Here is a 27,157-nt window from a genome sequence, read left to right on the forward strand (position 1 = left end):
ACTATATATCTTGTACATTCTCAAAACGATATTTATTTATTTATCAAAGTATTTATGTAATATAAGACTGCACCCCCTAACTCAGGATTTCCAAGGGGGGCATTGACCAAATCCACTCTACTTGCATCTGGTGGCCTCTAGAGTAACTCCTGAAAATGTTGTCTTTGTCACATTTTACAATCCTGAGTTAGTGGGTGCGGTCTTAATTTTGGTGGGGCCCCTGCTGAAATAAGACTGCACCCCCTAACTCAGGATGTATGAGAGTGACGTTGACCAAATTCAATATACTTGCATCTTGGTGGCCTTTCACTAATGTGTGCATAAATCAAAGGTAGCCAACTACAGACATGTACAGACATGTACCATATTCAAGGTACACATCACAAAGTTCATTTTCCTGACTGGTCCCCGTCCAGCGCGCACCCACAGTAGACGCGTGGGAGTCGCAGGGCCCTGGCAACGATCAAAGATGAAAAGATAGAAGGTCACACATTTAAAAGGACACTGTTGATCAGGAGAACACGTGATTTACGCGTTGAGAGAAGCTGTAGAGAAGACGATCATCATTTTCTTATTGCACTCACATCATGCTCATGAGTTACTGACGGTCCTGTTTCCTGAGTCACGGTCAGCCACTGAAAATGAATTGACAGGTGACAACATTCCCAACTGCACTATCTCGGGAAATGTACAAATCGTCTGGTTAATTTATTTATATATGCTATGGACGCTCTTATGAATGTCTTAAAATGTGAATTAAACTGAGGAGGGGGACAGCAATAAGTTACTGGGGCCGTGTGTGTGTGTGTGTGTATGAGGTCATTCTTCCCCGGCGCATGCGCACTCGAAACCCCCTGTTATTTCGTCAATATATAGCTAATGCTCCGCTTGTTTGAAAGCGAGCCCACATAAACCAACTATGACTTCTACTGGGCGACGTACTCGAGACACAGTTTAGGATAATGTACATGTGTTTTCATAGAAGTGCGAAAACGGTTTACTGCCGCGTGGATACATTTTCAACGCCGACGATCGTCAGCTGTGTTGTGGATACAATATTGAGGTTGGTCCCTGTCTTGTCTGTCTGCCACCCGGCACCGCTCGACTCTCTTTTGGTCGCTGTAATGCTAAGGCTGTTAGCAAAACCTTTCTCGACAACCAAGAGCGTTTAACTGGTGAAACATTGTCATTCACGAATACATTTTGTGTAGTATGAGTGTCAGTCAGAAACGAGAAGTCGTCGAGAACCAGCAAACCACAAATATATTTTACACTGCGTAGTAACCAACCAAGCGCCAGTGTTGTTAACCCTTCAGATAACGTTAAATTGAATGGGGGCAAATGGGAGGTGGGTCTAGTTTTGTAGGCCTTCAGTAAGACCCGCTTAGCTAATGATAGCGAGCCTGTGTAGCACTGGCGCCATTTGTCACTGCCTGGTAGCTTTCCAACCGGCGTCACACAGGTCGAACATATCCGGCATATACTATTAATTACTCGGGGGTGGAAACTGAACTTGAATACGGTCGAGATGTTAATTAACAGGAAATGCTCATTGTGAATGGTAATAGATGTGTAATAATGGAAATGTTTGGGTAGCCACATCAAATAAATGTATGCTACGTTTGTAGGAACAGGGTATGATATGTTAAAATAAGAGGACGTGAAACGGAATTTATTCATCACTGGTTAACGTCACACTGGTTAAGGAGCAGCTAATGGCAGCTAACTCGCTAAATGCTAGCCGTGCTCGTTAGCAGGCTAACAAAGAGCCACTGCTCCTCCTTGCTTTGAATGGTCAATGATGGCGCATCAGATGACTGTGGTGTCACGTTAAAAACGTCAAAGAAGTGGGTACGTTTGCTTTAATCTATATATTTGATTTTGCGATGTCGTCTGTTCAATTTAACGATACTTTATTGCCTCAATCATCGCCTGGTTTGGTTCTGTCATTGTGGTTTCTTGCGCTGGTACTGGCTGCACCCATGCATGCCAGGGTACATATATCAGTAATAATAATAATATAAAAACATACAAACTAACACTTGTTATATTAACGTGCATCAAGCAATTGTAGCTAGTGGTAGGGTTATAGATTTGTGCTGCATTTACATGTAGTGTACGGAGATGCAGACGTTTCAATGATAGCTCTAGCTTGTGTCCATTAACTTAATATGGAGCAATGTATGTGATTCAAACTTAATGCTGTAGTTTGAGAATCAATCAACTGTGCTCAGTTATTTGTTGTGAGACATTAAGATGTTAGGGTTCCTCTTAAGTGCTGTCAAATGCATTTTCGACCCTCATTTTACTTACCCCATTGGCTCTTTGTGTTATCCACTAATTATTGACAAATCTGTAATGCTTACCATTTACTGAAATGCTTTATTGATTATGCTCAGCTGAGTCCTGTAACATTCTGAACTTGCAGTGCGTAATCATAGAGGCAAACATGTACCCTGCTGTGCATGACACGTCCTTCAACACCAAAGACACCTAATCTTATCAGATTTTTACTGATCAAAAGTTTGTCACAAAATCATGGTGTTCCTGACATGCAGTATACTTGTGTAATGTGTAGCATGTGTCAGATGGGCGCAAGTGTAAAGTAATGTAATCAAACTATGTATACTGTAAATTCTATTTGTGAGCACTTAGGCTGCTTGTTGACATTTTACATAATACTGGTTACTTTCTGAAACAAGTCAGACAGCTTTTGTTTTCTTTATTGTTGCAGTGAAACTGGACTGGAACATACAGGGATTCTCCTGCCGCCCTGCCATTGCCTACAGTAGGAGGTTTGGAGCCTGTTGTGTGTGTATAAGTTCCTCACCGATGGTTCCATATGATTAAGAATACCTGCGCCAAGAGTCTGACAGAATGGATGGTGTGGACCTAAAGAGACTTGCGTATCAACATCAACAACACTCTGTGTTTCGTTGCAGAGTAAAATCTTTCCCCATTTACAAGAGAACACCGCCGATCTTACACCTTCACTCTCTGCACCGTGTGTGTATGTAAGGTAATCCCTGAGCAGTAAAAAAAGTCAGGGATAGAAGTTGACATTCTATCTTTTTAAAGTAACGGGCAAATATAGATCTACAAGCCTGTGGGATGGACATGGAAATATCCTTATTTTAATTATTTCAAGAAGTGTTCCGCCTTACTCTTAGTGTGGGTGGTGGGATGTCGGAAAAGCCAGACGACAAAATGGTGAAGTTCCTGGCTCCCCCTCAGAAGAGTGGAAATGGCCCCAGCTCTGGGTCAGATTCAATGGTCAGTGAGTGCCGACCGACAGAGGTCAGACGACGGCATCACACCATGGAGCGTGACAAGTGTAACCCTGAACACCGTTTCTTGCGCCGTAGTGTCATCAGTGATTCTAATGCTACAGCGTTGGCCCTCCCTTTACCCAGCAAGATCCCAATCCCTGTACCTCAATGGGTCCAGCTACAGGAAGCCGCTCCCCAACGGCAACAGACAGTTGCTGCTCATTTGTTGCGAACTGATAAAATCTTAACTCAAAATGAGATGTCCATTGATCATGGAAGAGGAGAAGAAAGAAAAGACATAGAAATAGCCAAGGTGGATGTAGTGCCTTTAGACCAGGAGCCTGCCATTGTACAAGATACCTTGGAGGTGGTACAAGCGTCAAAATCTGTACCATGCCTTGGAAGAGAATTGCCAAGTCGAACAGAGAATGAAAATATTGCTGAAGTGAAAGTACATCATGAAGAGGAGGGGGAGGAAGAGGATAAGGATTCAGCCAGGGCACGAGCAGAGGCAGAGCAGAGAGAAGCTGAGAAAAAAGTGGAGGATGACATTGAAGAAGCAGAGACCAAAGCAGTAGGAACATCACCAGATGGGCGTTTCCTTAAGTTTGATATAGAAATTGGACGTGGCTCCTTCAAGACCGTCTACAAGGGCTTGGACACTGAGACCACAGTGGAGGTGGCTTGGTGTGAACTGCAGGTATGTAATTTGAATAAACTTTATTATAATTTACCCTTCCTTACTACCATTGCAGCGTAGTCCCATGACACATGAACAGTTATGAGTAACTGTCAGGTGTTTTTTTTTGTTTTTTGTTTTTTTCTTTTGTTGGTAGAGTCATCTTTAGTGTGCCGTTCTCATCACAATGTTTTTTTTAGGGCCTGCTTTGACCTGGCCTAAGCATGATGAGTAAAATAAAACAAAACAATTACCTTCAGCGCAAGTTACCTGAGAAACGACCACTGCTATCTCATGAGAGACATGCTTGGCATTCCCCTTTGATTGTTTCACATTGAATTTGTCTGCCTAACCGTAAAAACATTTATTTCTATTTTGTTTATTTATCGTTTTGTATTGTTGTGGCAAGCTGCAGTAAAAGTAATACACACCTACACAAGACATTGGCAAAATGACAAAAACTACCAAAGCTTGTTGAATAAATATTTGTAACCCGGATTAGATTCGAAGTAGACTTTTTTCTTTGCATTGGGAGTGCACATAATTGATGACTCCCTGTAAATGCTGTTAAACTCTAGAATGCCATTCTGATTAAGTCATTAATCTTTAATTAACCATTTTCTTGTTAATTTAGCATCTCTTCCTGGCAATGTTTTTTGGAAATATGTATCTCTGCTGTCCGTTCTGTTGATTCAGCGTCACTGCCCATAGCAAAATTTGACCTCATTCACAACATGTGTGTTTGTTTTAAAAGTCACACTTTCACCTTGTCATGAGAAACATAGGCCTCCTCTTATGACAGCACACACAGCCAGAGCTACACATGCACAGTGGTTTCAGAACAATGTGAAGATAGAAAGCACATGCCCCTCCCCCCCACACAGAACAAATCATGTGCATGCGCATGCTCAGTTTTTTTCTGCTCCGAATGCTTGTGTGAATGTAAAATGGGTCACATTCCTGATAGAGGAATCTCCTGTGTGAGACACAGCAGGCCGGTTGCCTGCCAAGGCCTGTTTCTCAGTCCACCCCAGAGCTTTCTATCTTTCTTGACTCATTGCATTTCCAGCAGCTGCTAATTCCATCAGTATACATACTTCAGTCTTATTTGCTTTTGAAGTAAAAGCAATTTATTTATTGGCTGTTAATTTTAATATGAATAGAAAGTTATCTGCAATTAGATTTGTTTTTTAACTTAACAGTGATTGCCTGTGTTAACCTATTTGACTACATTAATGGCAAAATGGCATGTTGTGATATGTCAGGTAGTGGTGAAGTTCAAACTTCTCCCTATTACTATTCATTAACTTGTATTAAGGCTATAGCTCATTATTGTGGATGGGCATCACATGTTACTAGAGCAAATGTTATGCGAGTCATGGCAATTGACCGAAAATGTGGACATTAATCAGAATGTTATCAGACAGAAAAGTATCCTTGTGATTTCCTGTGACAGACTGTGCAGTTTGGAAAAGTAAAAATGAAAAGACAAATTCTACCACATCTCTTTGTTCACTTAGCTTGTAGAAAATGATTCCCTCAAAACATTGTCAGTTTCTACTGGGAGACCAATCCAGTATAAAAAGTGAATTTCTGTGAAAGTATGAAAAGTGAAATTACATTGAATGAGAACCAGATTTGTGTAAAATGCTTGTGGTCTGTTCTGAAATATGACCATGTAACCTGACACTACCATTCCGCTTCATTCCTCTATCACCCTTTGAGTCTCAGCACTGGAACCAGTTCAACTGCACAGAAGCTGAAATACCCTCGCATGTGCTTTTTTAAAGTTGTCCCGTGATCACTCAAGGGTTATCATATTTCCTTTACCTATTAATTTAATATTTGTGTGTTCATTATTCAGTTGTTCAGTGACTTGACATTACATTCAATTACAGACATTTCTCCTAGTTGTCTTTTGACAGTAAAAGTATATTTACTGTTTGTAATTTTGTTGTAGAAAAAAATGCAAACATTTTCCCCAGAAAATGTAAGATTGCAGTAGTGTAGAACATATGAGGGGCTCTTTCTATGAGACATTTTCTATGGCACATACACTCAAGAACACATTTAGAAGAATACAAAAGAATTTTGTATCGTTTCAGCTTTTTATTCACACAGAACCAGCATTTTGGGGGCCCCGAAATGCTGGCTGAAAGTATTTCTTAAAATTATGCTGTGTTTCTGGAAAACATTTTCTGAATGAGAAAGATAAAGGTTATGGTGGGAAAGTTCTGTTTCCGTGTGGATAAGGCTTTGGTGTCAGCTTGGAGTAACGGCAGAACTGTATGCTAATGAAACCAGACTGACAGGTTTTTCCTCTCAAACCTTTAAATCTCCCTCAAACATTGCAAAACTTTCCAGGCCAACACCTGCAGTCCTGTGAGGTACTGTCCACACTAAAATGTTTTTCTTCAGTTCCTCTTCTAATTGCTGGAAGGCTGTACACTGAGAAGTGTAATGCTGCCCCCCAGTCCAAAGTTCTTAATCAAAGTTCAAAGAACACACTTTTTTCCACTTTAAAATTGAAAACCGTGACTACATTTACTCCTGGAGTCCACAGTACTCAAGTTTTCAAGCCCTTGAAATTGAGAATTATAGACTATATAACTGCTGGAGCTTTTTTAGTTTGAGATTTTCTGGGTTCCGTTGACCTCCACACACCAGAAACCTTTCAGAGCGATTTATTTACACGTTTATATTTTTTTGAACAACTTGTATCCAGTCAATGCAGCTTTTGCATTAGTGCTTAAATTTAGCTGAGTGATATTGCCATTTTTATTTCAGCATTTATAATGATATTAAAAGTATTCAGATAAGAAAACAAGGACAGCCAGGACCTTCCTCAAAATTTCATTCTTAAGACCTTTCTGAAGTGATCATGTTTAATCTACAGAATCAAGCAAGCTGTCCTCTTATATAGTGAAGGTGTGTCAAAATTCACCTCCTAATTATTTGCACTTTCATGCAATTTATTCACTACCAGTGACTACCAGTGTTGAATGCAAGTTATTTACCCAATCACAAACTGAAAATCTGCTTCCTTTTCATACCAGCAGATGCATATATGCAGTGTACATAATTGTGATGTGACTTGTTTTACCTAAAGGTACTCAAGCTAAAGTTTGTAAAACTTGTATGGAAAGCAATCTCAAAACTGTTCATTCTGGACCAGTGTCTAACTGTTGACCAGCCCACACTCCCTTCATTCAAGCTATGTCAAAATCATGGCTAAAAACTGAAGCAAGTAATGTGTAAATGAATTGGCCCTGGCTTAGCCCGACGGGCCATCTGTCCACAATCGTTTAAGAATTTCTAAGCGTCCACCCTTTTTCACCCACCCCTGAACCCACACATTTGTCTCGGATCTCACATTTCAGGCATGCCTGAACAATAAGTAGGTCACCACAGAAAGGAAGGAAAATGGTGGAGCCTCCCCTTTTTTGCTCACCAGTCCATCTTCAACCCTGTCATCTCCACTCACTGCCTCCCCACCTCCCTCCCCTAAAGTGCTAGCTGAGGCCAAAGGTTAAAAGATGAGGAAAACCCCAGGTTTCCTTTAGAAGTTTTTAGAGCTAGTCGTCCAGCTGGCTGGTGACACATGCTTATTAATGTGACATGCTTATTCAAGTACAATAGTGACTCATTTCAAATGAGTAATTTGTAATTGTCTACGTAGATTCTCATCCAGGTCATAGTTATCCAAAATGATGCATTTACAGATGACTATCTGTAATTCTTTTTCATCATTGGTAGTCTTTAAAGCACAAGATTTTTTGTTAGACAAATTTGTCACCTATAATTCAGTGGTTTAATATCTTGTCAAATATTGTTGACTAGAGAGTAAAGTTCCAGAACCAGAACGTTTTGAATTATGTCTCTTACAAATCACATAAACCCAAAACGATGTATTTCTTGTCTGTTATTATTTAGAGTCCCAGCACATGTTGTCTATTGATTGAATTCATAGGAAGCGACAGCTCTTCATACTTTTATCAGTTCCTCAGTTTATCATTAACTGTAAAAGAAGTTTAAAATGCAGTGATCATTGTGGGACTACACGTGTAACTTGCACTGAATCTGTATATCACCATTACTTTTGTTGTTGTTATTGGAACCTTTATCAACCCTTGACTCCATCTCACCCTTGGTGCTCAACCATAGAGCAGCAACCCAACAGAGGCAGCCCTTGATGTCTCACAGATTCTTTTCAGTCACTCTATCTTAGTGGCATTAGGTGATTTATGATGGCCTTTGTAGAGAAGCGGCATATTCTGCTTTCCTTTGGTGATACTGTTGATAAGTGACTTAAGATGCGAGTCGCATTGGCTGGTCATAGATAGCACTGGTATCCTCTTTTATGTTCTTTATCTAATTTATTGAAACCAAATGATCAAATACAACAATGTTTATGGTGATAATTCAGGCTTGACTTTCAACTGGCTAAATATTGAGGGTGTGTCAGTGACCTGAATCGATTCCATGACTGTATTGTGCTACAATTGTCTACTTTGGCTGTGGGTTGTTGACAAGAACACTTGTGTTTGTGTTTGGCAGTCTGTTGCAAAGAGGCAGACAGGAAAGACAAGGATTAATTCTGGCCGGTAGCTGATAGGTGAGTCAGGCTGGGTGCAGCCTGAGAGAGCTCGTCATAGCAACAGTGTCTTAATCTAAAATGGATGAAATAAGAAAATGTGTAATAAGGGCTGCAACTCTGACTGGCAGCGAGACCTGTTTTTTTTTCTTGGTCAAAGAAAAATCTGCTAAGTCTGCCAATGTGGTCCTAATGTTATTTTAACATCAGACATTTAACCTCTGTAATGGTATGAAGCTGCTGGGTAAATATGCATGACATGGCTGACACGGCTGACACATCCTCTAAGCAACTGACAATTTAAAAAAAAAAAAAAGAAACGTTGACCAGCTCACCAGTTAGAGCAGATGTGCTTTTTGGAAGGCTGGGTAGCAGCTAAAACTGAGCATTTCATACAGGGTGAAAAAAAACGTGGGCCCAGTTTACCATATCTTCAAGTGTAGGGTCTGTGCTTCAACCTTAGTTGCTATAGCAACTGCCACGGGGGAAAGGGCCATCTTGCATCCTTTCAGTGTCTTTACAGTTATCCTTGAAACAGCTATTGTTTTTTTAGGGTGTACTTACAAGTGTCATGTGAAAACGATGCCTAAAATAATAATAATGGCTAATGACACAATGAAGGGAAAAGTCCCTCACAGTCGACCAGTCAGTCAAGCAGCTGTGCTTTAACGGCAGCTGCTGTCCCCCTCCCTTTATAAATGGTGTTGCAGAACAAGATAACATTAAGAATACAATACAAAATAATAAGACCACATCATCTTTATAATATAAGAGGATTTCCTAATTTGCTGCCAGACTGTCCCTGCTTGTCTTGATGTCTTCAGCCATATTATTTGTTAAATGTCGATTCAGATAATTTCATCTAAATCTTAAATTAATAACCAAGCTTATTTATTCTGGATTTGTGGCTGTGTAAGAGATTGACATGTGACCAGTGACGCAAATGACACAGGACAAATCACTCTGTAACTCATGTGACAGCTAAAGATGGTGAAGTGTGTCTTATGATTGCAAGATTGTAAATCCCTGAAAAGCTTGACGATTGACATAGTTTTGTCATTTCAACAGACACGTTAGCAAGTCAAAAGAAAAGCCATCTTAAGGTGTTTTTGGGGGCATAGCTTCATAGCACAGTATAAATGGCATCTATACTGCAATAATTGAACATATATACATATCCTTATATACTGTCTAGGCCTTGTAGGCACTCAAGCCTTGACTATACTTTTCACGTTTCTTGTCCGTAAATAGTGGCTACACAGGTATAAATGGTCGCAGATCTGTGTTACTGTTTGAGGTTGATGGGAGATAAAAATGATAAAATTTTTGGAAATTCTTCTGAGCTTTGCATGTTTGTTATTGAATGTTGCCCTTTGATGGTCTGGTGACCTGACCAGGGTGTGCCCCCTTTTTCTTTTTTCTGAATTATGTGACTGTTGCCAAGTACAATCTGCTTTTTTCTATGCAGAAAAAAAACACCAATTGTATTTTCTTAAAGAAATATGAGATCAAATATTATGTAAGAACGTGTTTTCACAAATAAAAACATTTTATTTTTATGAATATACACCAAGATTAAACTTGTGTTTAATTTTATTATCTTAAAGGTAATGTAGTCTTAACTGGATTCAGCTTGTAAACGGAAGACATTTGTTTGTCAAAGGTTGCCAGTATGGCAGTATGCTGACAATGGAAATGCTGTCATTAATAAAGTAGTTCAGTATGTGGGGGGGGTTGGTGCGCTAAGCTTTTACTAGGAAATCTGAGGCCATGACTGGTGCATATTTAGCATGACTTTTCCACATGGTGTGCAGAAAGACAAAAGGGGAGCCACTACCCCACATGATGACTGCTCTGGAAAGTAGGTCAGTTCGTCCAAGTATGGAGTGGTGTGCCTTCTCTTGCTTATGATTGTTTGCGCATTTCTCTTCAACTTTTCATTTTCTGCAGCTGTCTCCAATATATTTGTCTTTCAATGCCAGTCACTGGAAATTTTTCTATCTTCTGCTGACAAAACACACAAAGCAAACACTCTCCACGGGGCTCCAGTGGCCTGAATTTCCTGGACAACCTGGCTTATAGCCAGGTTTCTGGGATTTTCAAGGAAACTAGACGGTTAAGGTTTTCTCTGTACTTGCCCAGCCTGGTACAGATTAGCTGATCTATAGTTATGCATGTTGGAAATGTGGGTCATTCTCTGGGATTATTCAAGGAACTAGAGAGGGGTGGTTGTACATATTCCAGATTTTTTGTTAATGTGCCAAACCTACAAAAGGCATTTCTACCAGCATCTGTCAGTTCATGGAATGTTAAATCCCACTGTGCAAACTGCTAGCAGGCCTTCATACATTTTACCAGGATAGACTATCCCATCAGCTGCCAGGCATTTGTCATATTGTATTATGCATTTTTTATTTTTATTTTTTCTTAAACAGGCCTTGGTGAGCACAATGTTGGCTTCATAATCTAATGTAGTATCTGAAGGGCCAGGGCAGAAATATTCCTTATGATATAGTCCCTATAGATAATCCCTATATAGTCTGAATATCCGGAATGAACCATGCAAAAACAAATAATTGAACATATTTTTGCATAGTTCATATTGTCAAAACACTGCTTCAGGTGGTTTACACATGTACACATGATGTGGTATATGTATTTTTCCAACATTGCTTAAACCTCCTTCAGAACGATGTATCATGCTGTGGCTCTTTTGGTTTGCTATGAACTTGGGATAAAACTAGGCATGCATACCTTTTGGTTCAGAGTCCTCGACTAGAGAGAACAGTAGACATCCCTGTTTCCTCAGACTGTGTACTTTTACATGTAGTATGTACTTTTTGCACTAATCTGTGTACACAGATAGCATATATGAGCTACTGTGGAGATGGAGCTGTTGAACCTTCATCAACACAAACCTGGAATGTCAAATTAGCTTGTTTTATATACATGGATGTATTCAGATGCTCTGAAGAAAAATGAAACTTAACATAGCCATTCATTTTATAAATAATGATAATAATACACCAAAGCTATGGGAATGCTAGTTTGAATAGGTGGGTCTTGATCAGTGATATGAAGGTCTGCAATGAGTCAGCATTCCTGATCTGTTGAGGCCTTAGATCTCCAATAGATGTCTTAGTAGTGCTATAATGAACCATACAGTATAATTATTTCTCTATCACTTTATTGGAACACATCCAGAAAATACAGGAAACATTTATACAAGTTTGACCTTCCCTTATAGTTGAGAAATGGCATGACCCTGGCTCTCTTAAAACTGGAGTGCAACGCAAAACCTGTCTTTGTTCTTCTATTTCATGTTGAGGTCTATTACACCAGTGTTATTCAAGACGTGCTTGAGCATTATATACACACGTTGTGTAAGTTAAACCCATTGACATTTTGCCAGATGCCAATGATCACAGTGAATACCACAAAAATTAAAGTTTGACACCCATCCCCAGAGCCCGTTATATGTTTATTACTCAGAATAAATCTGCTGACCAATAGTGCTGCTCCTCTCCTGTGTGGTGTAAAATTTTCAAATATTTTCTTTTTGTCCTCTGCAGGATCGTAAGCTGTCAAAGACGGAGAGGCAGCGCTTTAAAGAGGAAGCGGGAATGTTAAAGGGACTGCAGCATCCCAACATTGTCCGCTTTTATGACTCCTGGGAGGGACCCTCCAAAGGCAGGAAGTGCATTGTTCTGGTCACTGAACTCATGACTTCTGGCACACTCAAAACGTGAGTCTCTGGGAAGATCCAACAAACAATAATTTATTGTAGGGCTGAGCAATAATTCAATAGCAATATACATTGAGATATAATTTTCTCCCTTATCGATATATCAGTGGTTCAGTTTATCAATATCATGTTTATGCTTGTAACACAATTGTGATTAATTTATTTTGCTTCAGTTTTGCACAATATTTGTGTTTGCTTTCTGTCTATGAGTTTAAAACTAAAATTAACTGGTTTCTTCAACCCTACCTCTGGAGCAAAATCAGTATTTATCTGTGACATTTTATCATCATAATCATGGATATTGACTGATCTGAAAAGTGATCTTAACTCTTTGTATATACACTATGGCTGTAATATTTGAATGAAGACATAACAGTAAATGAATAAGTGCAATATTTATTTTTTAGTTCAATGTTAGTTTAGATTGTTTGGCCATAGTGGATTTACATTAATTACTGTCTGTTTTCCTTTCTTTTAGATACCTAAAGCGTTTTAAAGTGATGAAAATTAAAGTGCTTCGGAGCTGGTGTCGACAAATCCTCAAGGGGCTTCACTTCCTTCATACTCGGACTCCCCCCATCATCCACAGGGACCTTAAGTGTGACAACATTTTCATCACTGGCCCAACAGGATCAGTGAAGATTGGAGATCTGGGACTGGCCACACTGAAGCGTGCATCCTTTGCCAAGAGTGTTATAGGTATGAACCTAAAGTCATTTTCATTTTCTGGTCCCTGTCGTTCTCTGGTTCAGTACCTTTGAAGTTGTGATATTCTGTTTATATAAAAATGACGGTGTTTATTTAAAGTATGTGTTTTTCTTTGGCTCGTTATGCTGACGATGTGGTGAAAAAACAGACCACAGCGTTTCAGCTGTCTCTCAAACCACAGCTCAAATGGAGGCCAGATAATGTCATAATTTTAGGCACACAACCACAAGGCTTTCACTCTTTGTGCTCACACAGTTTTGATCATTGTACAGAATATTTCTGGTCGATGTTTCTCCAAAAAGATTTTTTTCCAGGCACCTACTGAATGTAAGTAGCGCCTAACATTTCTCGCACTGTTAAACATCAATATCATCATTATTATTATTATTACCATTATAATAGTTGTTATGCCTTCTTGCAGGCTAACGTGGCCATGGCTAAAGGTATGGCCGGCCCTTACTTCTGTTTTAGACTGGTCTTTGTTCTGTGGTTTGGAAATATGTGGTCTGTTTGCCAGTTACACCTGTAATATTAAACATCTCTTTCTATGGGTTTGCCTCAACAGGTTTTTTTGCCCCTAGTGTTTGTCTCTTACTGTCTTTTAAAGTATTTGCAGGACTGCAGAATGTTTTTACTCCGTCTCTGTCCAGGGAGCTCGTCACACTTTTCTCTCTGTCAGACTTTTGTTTCTTGTGTTTTTTTTATTTTATTTTCTTTTTTACGTTCACATTCTTAGGTATGTTTTTAAAATGTAGGCTCTAGCCTCAGCTGTGCCCCATTCTGCTGTTTGGAATGAATAGGGTACTGCTGGTCATTGAGTAAGTATGAAGTTTTATGGGCCTGGTAAGTCTGACAGTGTGCTGTAACACACATCAATTTAAAAGAACTTTTACATTTGAATAACCAAATCAGTTTTTCTGTGTAAGACCTGAAATTGAATGTAAAAATTATCCATTAATGGAACAGACTGATGTGCATGAACACACTGCTCAACAACTAGCTATGGGATCTGCTTCTCTCAGCCTTGACCATAACAGTTTCCTTCTGCAGGCCAAGAAGACACGGTAAGTCAGACTTCGAAAGGTAAGTCTGCTATAAAAGTAAATGTCAATGTGGGTGTAAGGTAAGGTCTTGACAAAAGTTATTTCCATAGCTAGTCATGTTTTTCTCATAGAAAATCTTGGACATTCCCTCAAAAATATTACCCTGTATACTGGCCTGGCCATTACTCTCTGTAAACTTAAATCTAATGTTTGAACATTGAAAATAATAATGTTCATTTTGGTGAACAAGTGTGTTCTGCACATTGGTATCCTCAGTCACATTCTTGTATTGCAACATGTTAAGGTCTTACACAGACAAACACGTGCCTTCGTCTCTACAGTCTCACTGAGCCCAGCTTCTCCTTCCTTTTTTGTTTTCTGTCTCTTTTTTTGCTTTCCTTCCCTTTTTTCTTTATTTCTCTCTCTCTTCCAACTTTCACCTCACAGGTTCTACTCCAGGAGATGTCTGCAGGCTGGTCACTCTTCTCAACCTCCTCTTCCTCAACCCCTCAGGGGTTAGAGGAGCTGAGGGGCAATGGGTTGTGAGAACCCCACTCAATCAGTAAGGGAGTTCGAGAGTTCTGAATAGTTGTTTTGATTTAAGGTACCCCTGAATTCATGGCGCCTGAGATGTATGAGGAGAAGTACGACGAGTCAGTGGATGTGTATGCCTTTGGAATGTGCATGCTGGAGATGGCCACCTCAGAGTACCCTTACTCAGAGTGCCAGAATGCTGCACAGATCTACCGCAGAGTTACCAGCGTAAGTGTTCCTCTCACCACCCATGTCTCCTCTGCCCTGCCTTCACCTCTTCCTATGTGCCAAGAAGGCTAGTGTCCCTCTCTTGAACCTTTTTTATTCTTGCTGTCACTTCTTTAGTAGGGTTATTTCTGCAGTATTTTAGGTATTTCCCTTATTCCTGTTTCTCTTGGGTGATTTACCAGTGCCCTATTTAAAAACCTTTACGAGATCAACAAGCCTCTTTGCTTCACTTCATAGTTTTTTTGTTTTTCTACCTATCTAGATTATGGTGTATGATATGTTGGTCAATCATGCAGACCAGAGGTGTGGATGATTGATAAGATCCTAAACAAGTACAGCCTTGTTGTTTCATTAGTCAGTCTTGTGATCATGACGGCCATAGAAAAGAAACATCTTTTCCGTCTCATTCACACAGTTCATACTGGCTCACCTTATTAAATACATGGTTTACAGATATGATTCACATGTGATATGATTCATACACATGATTCATGTATTCACAGCTCATAGGGTAGGAAGGTGAAACCTGTTATCTTAAGAAGTGCCACAGTTTATCATTAACTGCAAAGCACAAATACTGCTTTGCATTAAAAAAGAGCTTTTTTTTATATTCACCCCAGAATTGGTACTACAGATTAGAATAGACACGGTTGACTCAGTTGAGAAACAAAGTGCTATTGTGTTGCTGAGCATACATTAAGTTAGTGTGACATCCTCTAGTTTCAGTCATAGTCCTGGGGGAGATAGTCTGTTCTTCCTATTTTCCTATTACACCTCAGCTCTTCTGCACTCATTCATTCATCGTCATCCATTTTCCTGTCGCACCAGGGAGTTTCCTGTTGCTATTGGCTCCATTCATTATCTCTCACCATCCATCCTCAGCCGACTTGTCCCCTTCTCTTTTCCATCACTTTACACATTATATACAATATTTGAATGCCACTAGACAGAATGCATACCATCCTATGAATATTAATTGAATTAATGTGTTAAAAAAAGTCTTAACCTCAACCTGCTCTACTTACAACCTAGAACACATTTGAAAGAGGATTGCAGTTAAATAACTGAGTGTATGTTGGATATTCATGTGGCTTTCATGTAGATTCCCTGAGCTAAAAGTGACTCAAGAAATTAGGAATATCCAGAAGAAAAAGGTCAAGAACCATTCTCATTTTAGGGTTCTGTGTTTCCCGTAGGGGGTGAAGCCGGGCAGCTTTGACAAGGTGGCCTTCCCTGAAGTGAAGGAGATCATCGAGGGGTGTATTCGCCAGAACAAAGATGAGAGGTCTATAAGTTATGAACACATTAACAGCTCAATGGTCATCATGGTCACCAGGAGATCATATTTGCTCACTGCTCTCTTTTCTTTAGGTACTCAATCAAGGACCTACTGAACCACGTATTCTTCCAGGAGGACACAGGTGTGCGTGTGGAGCTGGCAGAAGAGGATGATGGAGAGATGCAGGCGATTAAGTTATGGCTGAGAATTGAGGATATTAAGAAACTCAAGGGGAAGTACAAAGACAATGAAGCAATTGAGTTTTCTTTTGACCTCAACAAAGATGTCTCAGAAGATGTGGCTCAAGAAATGGTGAATTTCACTTTTTTATATATTAATATTTTTAATACTGATATTTGTGTTATCTAGGTCATCACGATCACTGACATTCTACTTTGCTGTAGGTCGAATCTGGTTATGTGTGCGAAGGTGACCACAAGACCATTGCAAAGGCTATTAAGGACAGGGTGTCTCTGATCAGCCGCAAGAGAGCTCAGTGGCAGCAGGTGTGTCCATATTGTTGTGTATCTTATTCTTGTAGTGTATGCCATTGCATATTACTTAAATTCCGATTAAAGTCATAGGGTTTATGTAATTGTGCTCCAATGTTTAAATGATCTCTGAGATTTTAATACTTTTGATGCTGGTTATCTTAAAGGTCCGAGAAGATCAAGAGAAGAGAAGGTTAGAAGAAGAGATGCAGAGTCAGTTACTGCTTGCGCAGCAACCAGGACAACAATCCAGCACAGAGTTGCCTCAGCCAGTGCCTCAGCCTGCTCCTTACATTTCTCCACAACCAAACCAACACAGCACACAGATGTCTGCTCAACCTGCATCACAGCAGAGCCTCCAGACTTCTAACTACTCGAACACTTCTCAATCAACCTCACTGACTGCCATGGCACAGGGGGTCCCTTATGTCCCCCAGTCAACGGGACAAGTTCAGGGACAAGGTGTGACCACCATCCAGCCAGAGTCGGAGGAGCTGGAGTCCGACCAACAGCTACAGCACATTGCAGGAGGTTTGTATCAGTTGACTTATGATCTGAAACACATGCAGCTGCAGCTGATATTTAATATTAAAATGTTTTGAAAGTTGAGTGCATGTAGAACTTTTTCATAAATGAAAACTTAAATTCCCCAGCAGCTGTTTACACGGGAGACAGATTGCCTAGTTCCTCCATCCTTCCTGATGCTCAGCCTCTTCAGCCTGGAGTTTCCTACAGCTCTGCTCCCTGTCAGCACCTTCAGCTGCAGGTGTCTTGTGCGCAGACACAAAATGAACAAGTGCAACAGCAGCAACTGTCAGTGGTGAGTTATCATGAATATAGGACGTAACCCCATGTATTAATCAAATTGTATACATGTGACATGTGTTCCTAAGAATTTTAAACATGCAGTTTAATTGCACCTTACTAACTCACTTACTTACTACTTGATTTGAATCCTCGATACGTTGCATCCTCAAAATGGTATCTGCCCCTGGTGAGATAGTACTTCTCTCACCAATGCTAAACATGCCGACTCTCATAGCTGGTTAATACACTCTATCAATTTATTTTCTCCTTTGCTTTGTTTTCACCATGTTTTGTTCTGTCTCTTGTGCACAAGGGTCAGTCCCAGATGCAAGGTGTCCAGCCCGAAGTTCCAGCAGCCACTAGCCAGGCTGTTCCTGTGGCACCTACACAGGTATATGTTGTCCTATGTGTCTTACTAACCGTTAAAGAGAACCACAACACAAAACAAAAGAGTACACGCATATGTCAATGCAGTGAATGTGAATGAACTTTAATCGGTCTGATTCAGCAAAGCCACGGTTTCAGATGGTGTCAAGTTGGCTTTGAAAGACTACAGTGTAGCATCTGCTTCTAAGTTTTCCCCCCCGACTTACTTTTCTTTTTTATTCTCAAGTTTCTTCTCTCACCCTGTGTTATGTTTTGTTTCTTTTAGTATGGAGTTTACTACCAACCATCGCTCCCCCCTCAGGTAGATAAAATGTCCCATTTTCCTGTTGCCACTTTTAAACGCACCCACAGGCTTTCAGATATCATGTTCTGGGATACAAAATAAACTTCATGTTTTAATTGGGTCTTTGGTAAGTTTGTACTCGGTTATAGGAAGATGGTTATTCACACCAAAACATTGGACCCAGTATTATTAAGAACTTTGCACATGCACTGTGGTGTGTGAGAACTTAAATGTCAAAGGATCTGGTTATTCCAGACATGGTATTAAACAGGTAAGTACATTTGGCTCTGGGACAAAGTCAAAGGATTCAGACCTTAGTTTTATCATGTCATTGCATGTGTGGCAGTTTTTATCTCAACACCATGCCTTGTATTTTATTCTGAAAATTCTGCCACTCCACCTTGTTCTTTTAGATTTCCAACCAGCAAGTGATGATGCCTCCATTATCGTCGTCCTCTGTACCCCAGCAGCAACAGGTGGAGAACAGCTCCACAGTTCAAAGCTCCACTGTACCGCAGTCACACACTGGAGCCCAGCAGCCACAGGTGAGACGCTCGCCACCAGTGCTCCTATTAATGTGCAAGCATGCATCTCTCTTTCAGACTAAATGTGTTAAACTCAAAAATGCCACTGTCTCTTGATCATATGAAAGTATCAGTTTCGAGCTGTCTGTTTTTTACATTTCTGTGTGTTTCAAAATCTCTTTTCTCTGACCTTTCTTATTGCTGTGGCTGCTGTCTTTTTTTCTTCTCTACACCCTTCTGCATGCTTCTTATTCGTGCCTGACTCTTAGTCTTGGGCCAATGAGCCAAGTCCTGTCCTGTCTCCTCCACTCAACGCAGAGCATCTTTATTTCCTCTATCAGGCCTCGTGCCTCTCTGTTGTGCAGGTACTCTACAGAGCAACAGTGTTTTGTGTGTGTATGTAGGTCAGGTGTGACGCAGTTGTTCTTCCTAAAGTAGTTATACATTCAACTTTATATTAGTGCACCATAAAGCACCTGTAAACATGAGTCATAAAAACAAGGCATCCCAAGTTCAGAGAGTAGACCACATGCTTTGTTCACATTTGTTACATTTAGCCTTAAAAGCATTGTATACACTTATATACATTTATATCCTTCTGGTTCCTCTGTAAACAGCTTTTCAGTCCTCCAGTGAATATAAGCTATGTTGTTGTTGTTGCTTTTTAACCCAGTAAAAAAATAAAATACCAACAAGTGGAAAGTGATAGAACAGCAGTTGCCTGTGTAAACACAACTAACATTCAAATAAACACTGCAGAGAGAAATGGTCACATGGAAGGACAGACCGTAACACAGCACTAATAAGCTGTAGTTGTGGTCGTGTTCTTGGGTGAGAGCATGTTAAGTCAATGTAACTATGGGGGGAAAAAAAGACATGAAGTAAGGTTTGTTTTTCATTGTTTCATTTCCTCTGGCAATCACATGATGGATCCTGTTGGTTTTCAATAACCTAACCAAGACATTTCGGTGTCTGCCTTTTGTTTCTTTTCTTTTTTTTCTTTCTGGTTCTTCACATGGCCAAACACCAATGGCAAACCAAAACAAGCTTTATTTTTAGCATATTCTCAGACCTGAATAATGGCATCTCCTGCTGTATCTGATACAACAAATTTCACCAGGATTAATTGCTCCATCTGGTGGATGGTAAATTATTACATTTGCTGTGAGTAGATGGCCAGCATAAATTACCACAATAAAATATAAACAATCTTTAGTTATCTGACTTATGTCACTAAATTGTTAAAAAACTAAAAATGTGTATTAGCATTTGATATTAAGTGCTTGATTTCTGACTTCCCAGGCTCCTGCGAGTGTATCTCAGTCAACACCAGAACAATTGGCAGGATCTTTACCTCTGCTGCCACCGTCTGTAGAAAGGTGAGAGGGAAGCCTTTTGTTGTGAGTGGTTTCATGAGCACCACTCCACTTGACTGATGTCTCACTTGGATTCATGTCTCTTACAGCTGCCTGTCAGATGCAGCCTCCGGTCTTAGTGACGGTAATGATGGAAGTTCTACATCAGGAGGTCGCCACGAGGGGCGCTCGCTAAAGCGCCACCAGAGGCGATCCGTGCGCAGCCGCTCCCGCCACGAAAAGTCTGCAAAGGCCAAGCTGAATGTTCTCAGTGTATGAGATCCTTTATACTCTTTCCATCGGTTAACATTTATTATGTAGATTTATAAAATGCGCACACACACTATGATTATACTGACGACGAGTAAACTTGTTAATGTATGTGCAGAAAATGATTTATCTCACTGATACATAACTCGATTTATGTTTTTGCAGATCTCTAATGTGGGTGACAGAGTAGCAGAGTGCCAGCTGGAAACTCACAACAGGAAGATGGTGACCTTCAGATTTGACCTAGATGGCGATAATCCAGAGGAGATTGCACAGATCATGGTAGTAGTTGTTTGCTGTTTTGTGCCACTAAACAATTTTAAAAACATAACCTCTTTGTTTCCTTGAGAAAATCTCTGTATGCACTTACCTCAGCCAGTTGCAGTCACCATTACAAAGCCATTCTATGGACCACTTTTATAGTAAATGTGTTCTGTTGTTTGTTTCAGGTTGAGAGTGAGTTTATCTTGGAGTGTGAGCGAGAGTCCTTCATTGAGCAGGTTCGGGAAGTCATCGAAATGGCTGATGAGAAGGGAGAGAGGATAAAGGAAGGCTTTCCTCAGGTATCTGTCAAGTTCACATCTCCTATTTAGATATCCAGAATAAAGGTGGGATTGCACTAAAAAACACTAGTAATTCTATTGTGGTGAATTTCCATTTATCTAGATGGATATGAATGGGGATAATGGCCATAGTTTTTATTTGAGCAACTTGAAATGGTTAGCTCAACAACATGCAGTTATTTTGAAGTGCCACAAGGGGGAAACTTCAGTCAAAATGGCTGAAAGCTCTGCTCTATTCAAGTCTTGTAATGCTGCATGTGTTGGTTAGGTCATACTGATGCTGGTTTTTGTCCTAATGTTTGTCATAATGCTAATGATCATAATTTTGGTCACTCAGGATTGAAGCTAACTTAAATCAGCTAATGGTCAGCAGTTGTTCCATGTCTCAGCAGAGCAGAGCAGGTTTACTGGTCATTGCTCTCTTGGTAATGGTAACATTCATTTGGCAAAGCTAATAAAGAACAGTTCACATCAGTTTAAATGTATTTTATTTGACTATTTCTTGATCTAATGATTTGAGTGTAGCCTGTTAAGACAAAGTAAGCACATCTTTGCAGCAAATGATTTTGTTGATGCAAGAAAACATGACATGACATTTTCCCACCCCTAACCTACCTCCTTATGACAGTATTCATCCTCAGTGGCTAAAGATTTAACCATCTACACTTATTTCTTTGCAGTTGAGTGACCTTCAACAGCAGCCTGAGCTGTCCATCCCCATGCTGCCAGGTGAACAAGCCTTTCCCCAAAAAATGCACTGTTCATTGTCAACTTGGAGTGATAGACTCGTATGATGTCCTCCTGCTTCATATCTCACTCTTTTTTCTGACCTTTTTGTCAGGTATTTCTCCCAGTACAACGGCCCAGGTGGTGCATTCAGCAGGACGAAGGTTTATCGTCAGCCCGGTGCCAGAGTCTCGTCTTAAAGAGCAGTTCTTTGGAGCTCCTTCAGCTAATAACTCCTTTGGAGATGACTCTGCCCCTGGTGAGTGAAAAGTTATTATTCAAGGTGGAAACTATTGATGTTTTTGTATGACACATCTGTAATCTCTTCCTCCTCTTTTTTTTTCTAGCTCCCCCTATAACGTTGGGCCTTTCTCTGTCTGCTCCATCTGGGCTCCTCCAGCAGGCTTTAAGTAACATGAAGATGCAGACTCGTGAAGAGAGAGCCAACACCCTTGAGCCCTCTGCTGCTGAGCAGGAACCATGCTCTGTCCCGTCCACTGAGCCTGGACTCGGCCCAAACTCCAACAATGTCCTGGCTCCTCTGGAAGCTTTAGCTTCCACTGCTAGCCCAAACTTTCCTGCCACGTCTACTGTAACATCCTCACAACCTGTGAAAGTTTCCCCTCCACCTTTATCCACTCAGCCCCAAACACCTGCTCCAGTCATCAATGATCCCAGTCCACCCCCCCAGTCTTCCCATGAAACACCTCCCTCACAGCTTCCATCGGCGACCAGTATCCCTCCTTCAACTACCACTATTTCACCTGCATCCACGCAAAACTCCGTCCCTGCAGTACCTGGGCCTCAGACGAACAGTAGCTCTGTCAGTGTTTCTTCTGGATCTGGTGCTCCATCTAGTTCTGGTAGTGGTAGTGGTAGTTATAGTGCTGTACCTGCTTCAGAGCAGCAGCCTTTCAGTAGTGCTGTTACATCTTCTCAGCCTATGAATGCATCCATCCATCCTCCCGCCCCATCAACCAATCAGAGTCAGGTCCAAGGACAGCCGGTAGAGTCAGAAGGGGCTGATCTCCAGTCAAAGAATGCTGGTCGAGATGACATCCAAGCTCTAGATAAGAAACTACGGTCTCTCTTCAAAGACCAGAGCTCTGCATCCTCAGCGTCAATGGATCCTAGTCAGAGCACAGGGACCTCCTCTCCTACCCCGGGGACTGCTTCCCCGCCACCAGGAACTGTCATGGTGCCTCCATCAAACCTTTCCCTCACCTCTGGGGCTCAAGGTGTCCTTGGCAGCACAACCACCCCAGGACAGGGTATTACCCCATCAGGACATACACATACCCCTCCGATGAAGCCCAGGGCACAGGTTAGTGAAAACTGCAGCACTTGAGAAAAAAATTTAAGCAAAATCTGGTTTATTGCAACAATTAATAATTTGACCTCCCTTTTTTTACTCTCAGACTTTACCTACTGGTTTTGATCAAGCTGCTACACCTCCCTTGGAAATTATACCTCCATTTCCTGGACCAAATCAGGTGAGATCTACATTGTCTCTGCAAATGTACCATATTTGTGTAGTTAGCTAGTTTTTTTTTACAGGGGTGGAAATGCACACAACAATGGTTTGCTGTAACCTTTTGTTTCCTTGTATTGTGTGATGGAAATGCAGCTTAAGACTGTTCCTTGAATCCTGTTTGTGTGACTCCACAGTCACATCAACCACTGGGTAATTTGGATGCACAGTTAAGGAGAGCTCTGAGCCCTGAGACTGTTCAGGGTGGAAACAGAGTCCAACCTCCAGGAGCAGGTTTCACTCTGGGACGTTTCCAAGTGAGTTTTAGACACTGCATGTTTTTAATGCAGGGCTACATGTGCTTTTGTTTGGAAACTAAATCCTGCTCTTGAAACACCTGCTGTCTACACTACCTCACTGGGCTCAATTAAAATAACCTTGTTCTTCTTTCTCAGGTTTCTGCTGCAACAGATGATTCATCCAGCAGCATTCCCGATCCCTGCAACGTGGTATCCTCTTCCTCCCTCACACCATCCTCTACCTCCTCTTCCTCTTCCTCCTCTTCCTCTTCCTCACCCTCGAGTCCAGAGAATACACTCCACAGGTTGTCATCTTTGCCCAAAGTTGCTTGTGAAACAGACTGCATAAATGGAGCTTTGTCTTTCTCTGCCGATCCCGTCGGTCAGCCCACGACTATTGGGCGTTTCCAAGTGTCCACGAGCAGTAACGTCACATCTGAATCCACCACTGGCTCCAAAGTGGGACGTTTTTCAGTCACAGGTGTGCGCTAAGTTCACAGCAACTTCATTACGCATATTATGCATGAAACAGAGCATGTACTGTATGTAGACATCATCGTTACATATTTAAATCATGTGAGATTATGTGTTTGATTTCCCTCAGTAACTCCAGCTCCAGCGACAGGCTCTAGTCTATCACAGGATTCTGCTCAGCAGAACGGGCCCTCATCCTCATCCTCTGACCCCCACAATGCTCACAGCCATTACAGCAGTGACAACGACGACTCTGAGACAGAGGACGATGCCTTGCAGAAAGAAATTAGCCACCTGAGAGAAAAGTATGTCACACATCAGTCACTCATTTTATGACTCTACCTTTACTTCAGGTGGTATTTCTCATCTGAGAAGACATTTTGTAACATAGTTGTTGTCTCCTCTCCCACTCAGACATATGAAGGAGCTTCAGGTCTTACAGTCTCGTCAGAAGGAGGAGATAGAGGCTCTGTTTGTCCGCATAGGAAAACCACCCCCTCCTTCTGTCTTCTCCCCTGCTGTGGCCATGGCTGGAGGTCGACGTAGGCTGAAAAGCAAGAGTCATAAATCTGCTCGCAGTAGTGGCCAACCCAGTCCCAATCACTCTGGTAAACACACTGACCTGCAAGCAGTTTTTAACTCATTTGTTCACGTTTTATCAAATACCTAAGCTGTTTAAGAAGAATTAAAATTTTTAATGTGAATCAAAATTTGTGCTGTGGTCAGGATCGTCTCCTAAGCACAGTTCCCCCTCTCCATCAGAAGCTTCCGAAACTGCAACAGAGGCATCATCACAAGCAGCTGGCAGATCAGACCAGCAGCTACGATCCTCTCCGTCCATGCCCAGCCTCAGTGGCTGCTCCACAGGTATGTGCAAAAGGACTTGATCTATCTCAGTGAGCTTCTTGAAATGATTTCCTGATTAAATTTCCTTCAGTCTCATCTCATCTGGCTTCTCGTTTCCCAGGACCAATTGGATCCAGCGTCAGTAACGGTTCAGGTCACTGTCAGAACCATTCTTCTTCACTGACCCAGGTGACTGGAGCTGCTGCTTCTGGCTGTCTCACCCAGAAAGGCAAAGGCACCTTCACTGATGACTTTCACCAACTGGTGGATAACTGGGCCAGAGACGCCATCAACCTGTCCCAGTGTAAGAGAGGTCCTAAAACTGGAGCACAGGCGGTACTGGGACATGATGTAAGCATTGACTGTTTTCTTTAAATAATAATCATAATCTTTCTCTTTTAGCATTTGATGACTTGGTGAAATAGTCTGGGTTTTTAAAGTGTGGTTGTATGAGGTTTTGATACATTATCAACATAGACTTTGCCAAGTGCAGAAGTCTTGCAAAAGGCTCACGTAACAAAAATTCATTCTTCTCAAGTCTAGTAATTCCCAAGAATGTGGGCTGCGGCCCCCTGGTAGACTGCAAAGCCTCTGCAAGTGGCCCATGAGAGGAGAGATTAAAAATTGATAACAAGTCATTTATGTTAGTATGAGCAATATGGGAAACATTTGAATTTAGCTAGTATTATTTAATAGTATCTTATGGTTTAAATAGATTATCTTCTGCGAACTACAGATGTTTTTTATATATGCACTTAATTGCAACAAGGCAGTGAATGTAGATTATGCTGGAGCATTCCTAATTTCAATATATCTTCAGAATATCATCGTCGTTCTGTTGGATTCACTTAAATGACAAAATGTTACCAAATGTGGTAACAGTAGAGCAGCAGCTCCAGCTCCTGTGTTCAGAGTGAGTGCTTTACAAACATAATTGTGCAACCAGAAACGTCTCTGTCTCGTGGTGAGAAAAAAACGCAGCGTGTAAAACAGAGTCACCGTAGTTTCATGCAGCCATACAGTGATGACTCCGCCCACGTTGAGGAGGTACTATATTGTAATGTTAAAATCAACCAAACCACGTAGAGGCGAGTCGAGGCGAACCCTAACCCAGGATTTAGTGGAGACACAGCACAAGTTAATTTTCCCTGTCAAACAATCGTGTAATTAGTCCACAAATCGGTCTTAATAATGTGTGAATACTTCATATAACCACACTTCAAAAATCCTGAACTGTCCCTTTAACCGCTTACCACCTGTATTAATATGACAAATTCAGTGTAAAGATTTTCTTTCTCTCTATGACAGCTAATCCCTCCAGCCAACATGGGGCGTAAATTCTCAGCCCCAGGTTACCTTTGCCCGACACTTCCCACACCTTCCAACACCACATCCACCACCAACACTCACCTTAGCAGCTCAGCCAGTCCGTCCGTCTCTATGGGGCCTCGTACAGGCTCTCTGGGCCCTGTTCCCCAGGGGTTTGGATATGCTGCTGCTCCATACAGTGCTTCTCAGTGGGCAGGACCCACAGGCACAAGCCAGGTCAGCATGCTTAACCCTGCACAGCCACCATCACAGTACCAGCCGCCTACAACAGCCTCTGTGTCCATGCAGCAAGGCTACCACATGGGAACCACGCCTGCACCTCAGAAATCAGCCAGTCACGGAGGACCCAACTTGAGGCCTACGTAGCCCAGTCAGAGCGGAGAGACGGGACAGTCGTTGATCGAAAAACCACTAGCTCTCTTAACAGCTTCGCCGGCTGTGTCATGCTTCTTTTCTTTTTTTTATTATTATATTTCTTTTATTATTTTGTGTAATGAGTGGACTTGTGTCCTCTCAGGCAGAACAAAATCTGTTATTGGAGGGAGAGTGCAATACACATCCACGGCACAGAAAGTGTCCCACTTAGCCTGCCGTTAGCTGTGGATCCGAGCTGTGACGAGTTAGTCGGTTGTGTCTGCTAATGTAACGACCCAAACGCAGAACCAAAATCGGCCAAAGATGCTTGCTTTTTTTTCTTTGAGAGCAGACATTGTCATGTGATCCCTTTTTGAAGAAGAGGTGGAGGTGGGGGAGGGATTCTGGGTGATATCCTCGCTGGTTCTGACGTAAAGCTGAACTGGCACTGAAGAATGTTGAGTTAATTACTCAACAACAGACACACGTATACACACACACACACACACACACACACACACACACACACACTGTCCTGACGAAACATTGACCTATTTAAGTGAGTTCGAGTGGTAGGTTGTGTTGTTATTGAGACTGTGAGTGTTAGTAAGTGGAGGATTGGAGTGGGACAGTTGGAGAATTAGATCTGTGGCAGTTGTTGAATGCAGCTGTTGAACTGGGACTGAGAGGGAAAAAAAATGCTGTGGGAACAAAGATGGACCATGGCGAGCCGCTGTATTAAGGGAATTGATGGGGCACCCTTGGTTTGTTCCAGATGGGGAAGACAAGTGTGACAAGAGGAAAGACGTAGTAAGTTTGTCTGGAGTGTAAAGGATACAGTTGGGATGTGAAAGTATCGCAGTGGCTACCTATTAAGTAAAATGCAATAATGGCAAAGA

General features: G+C 41.4%; 1 protein-coding gene across 7 annotated transcripts; it reads left to right on the top strand.

The window, feature by feature from the left end:
- Positions 1-858: 858 nt before the first annotated feature.
- LOC122776188 (serine/threonine-protein kinase WNK1-like) lies at positions 859-27,008 on the top strand. 7 transcript variants are annotated; one of them, XM_044036592.1, is made up of 29 exons: positions 859-1,063; positions 2,735-3,969; positions 12,115-12,287; positions 12,766-12,986; positions 14,643-14,800; positions 15,997-16,085; positions 16,172-16,391; positions 16,484-16,585; positions 16,738-17,101; positions 17,224-17,390; positions 17,691-17,768; positions 18,030-18,065; positions 18,461-18,592; positions 18,841-18,936; positions 19,874-19,950; positions 20,037-20,199; positions 20,362-20,478; positions 20,646-20,759; positions 21,440-21,488; positions 21,601-21,744; positions 21,833-22,809; positions 22,904-22,978; positions 23,154-23,273; positions 23,412-23,736; positions 23,860-24,034; positions 24,144-24,337; positions 24,456-24,596; positions 24,697-24,926; positions 25,884-27,008. In XM_044036592.1, the coding sequence occupies exons 2-29, from the start codon at positions 3,184-3,186 to the stop codon at positions 26,268-26,270; spliced, it is 5,910 nt and encodes a 1,969-aa protein (XP_043892527.1). In that variant the 5' UTR covers positions 859-1,063; positions 2,735-3,183; the 3' UTR covers positions 26,271-27,008. The 7 variants fall into 7 exon arrangements, with proteins under 7 accessions (XP_043892527.1, XP_043892532.1, XP_043892533.1 ...); XM_044036597.1 differs by having other exon boundaries at positions 24,492-24,596; XM_044036598.1 differs by having other exon boundaries at positions 24,495-24,596.
- Positions 27,009-27,157: the final 149 nt, after the last annotated feature.

The sequence above is a fragment of the Solea senegalensis genome, linkage group LG10 (assembly GCF_019176455.1).
Source record: "Solea senegalensis isolate Sse05_10M linkage group LG10, IFAPA_SoseM_1, whole genome shotgun sequence".
NCBI classification, from domain to species: Eukaryota; Metazoa; Chordata; class Actinopteri; order Pleuronectiformes; family Soleidae; genus Solea; species Solea senegalensis.

Excerpts from the sequence above, each read along its gene's own strand:
- LOC122776188 (XM_044036592.1), top strand. The coding sequence starts at position 3,184 with ATGTCGGAAAAGCCAGACGACAAAATGGTGAAGTTCCTGGCTCCCCCT. Across the intron at positions 3,970-12,114 it reads TGGCTTGGTGTGAACTGCAG|GATCGTAAGCTGTCAAAGAC; the intron begins GTATGTAATTTG and ends TGTCCTCTGCAG. Across the intron at positions 16,086-16,171 it reads CGCCAGAACAAAGATGAGAG|GTACTCAATCAAGGACCTAC; the intron begins GTCTATAAGTTA and ends TCTTTTCTTTAG.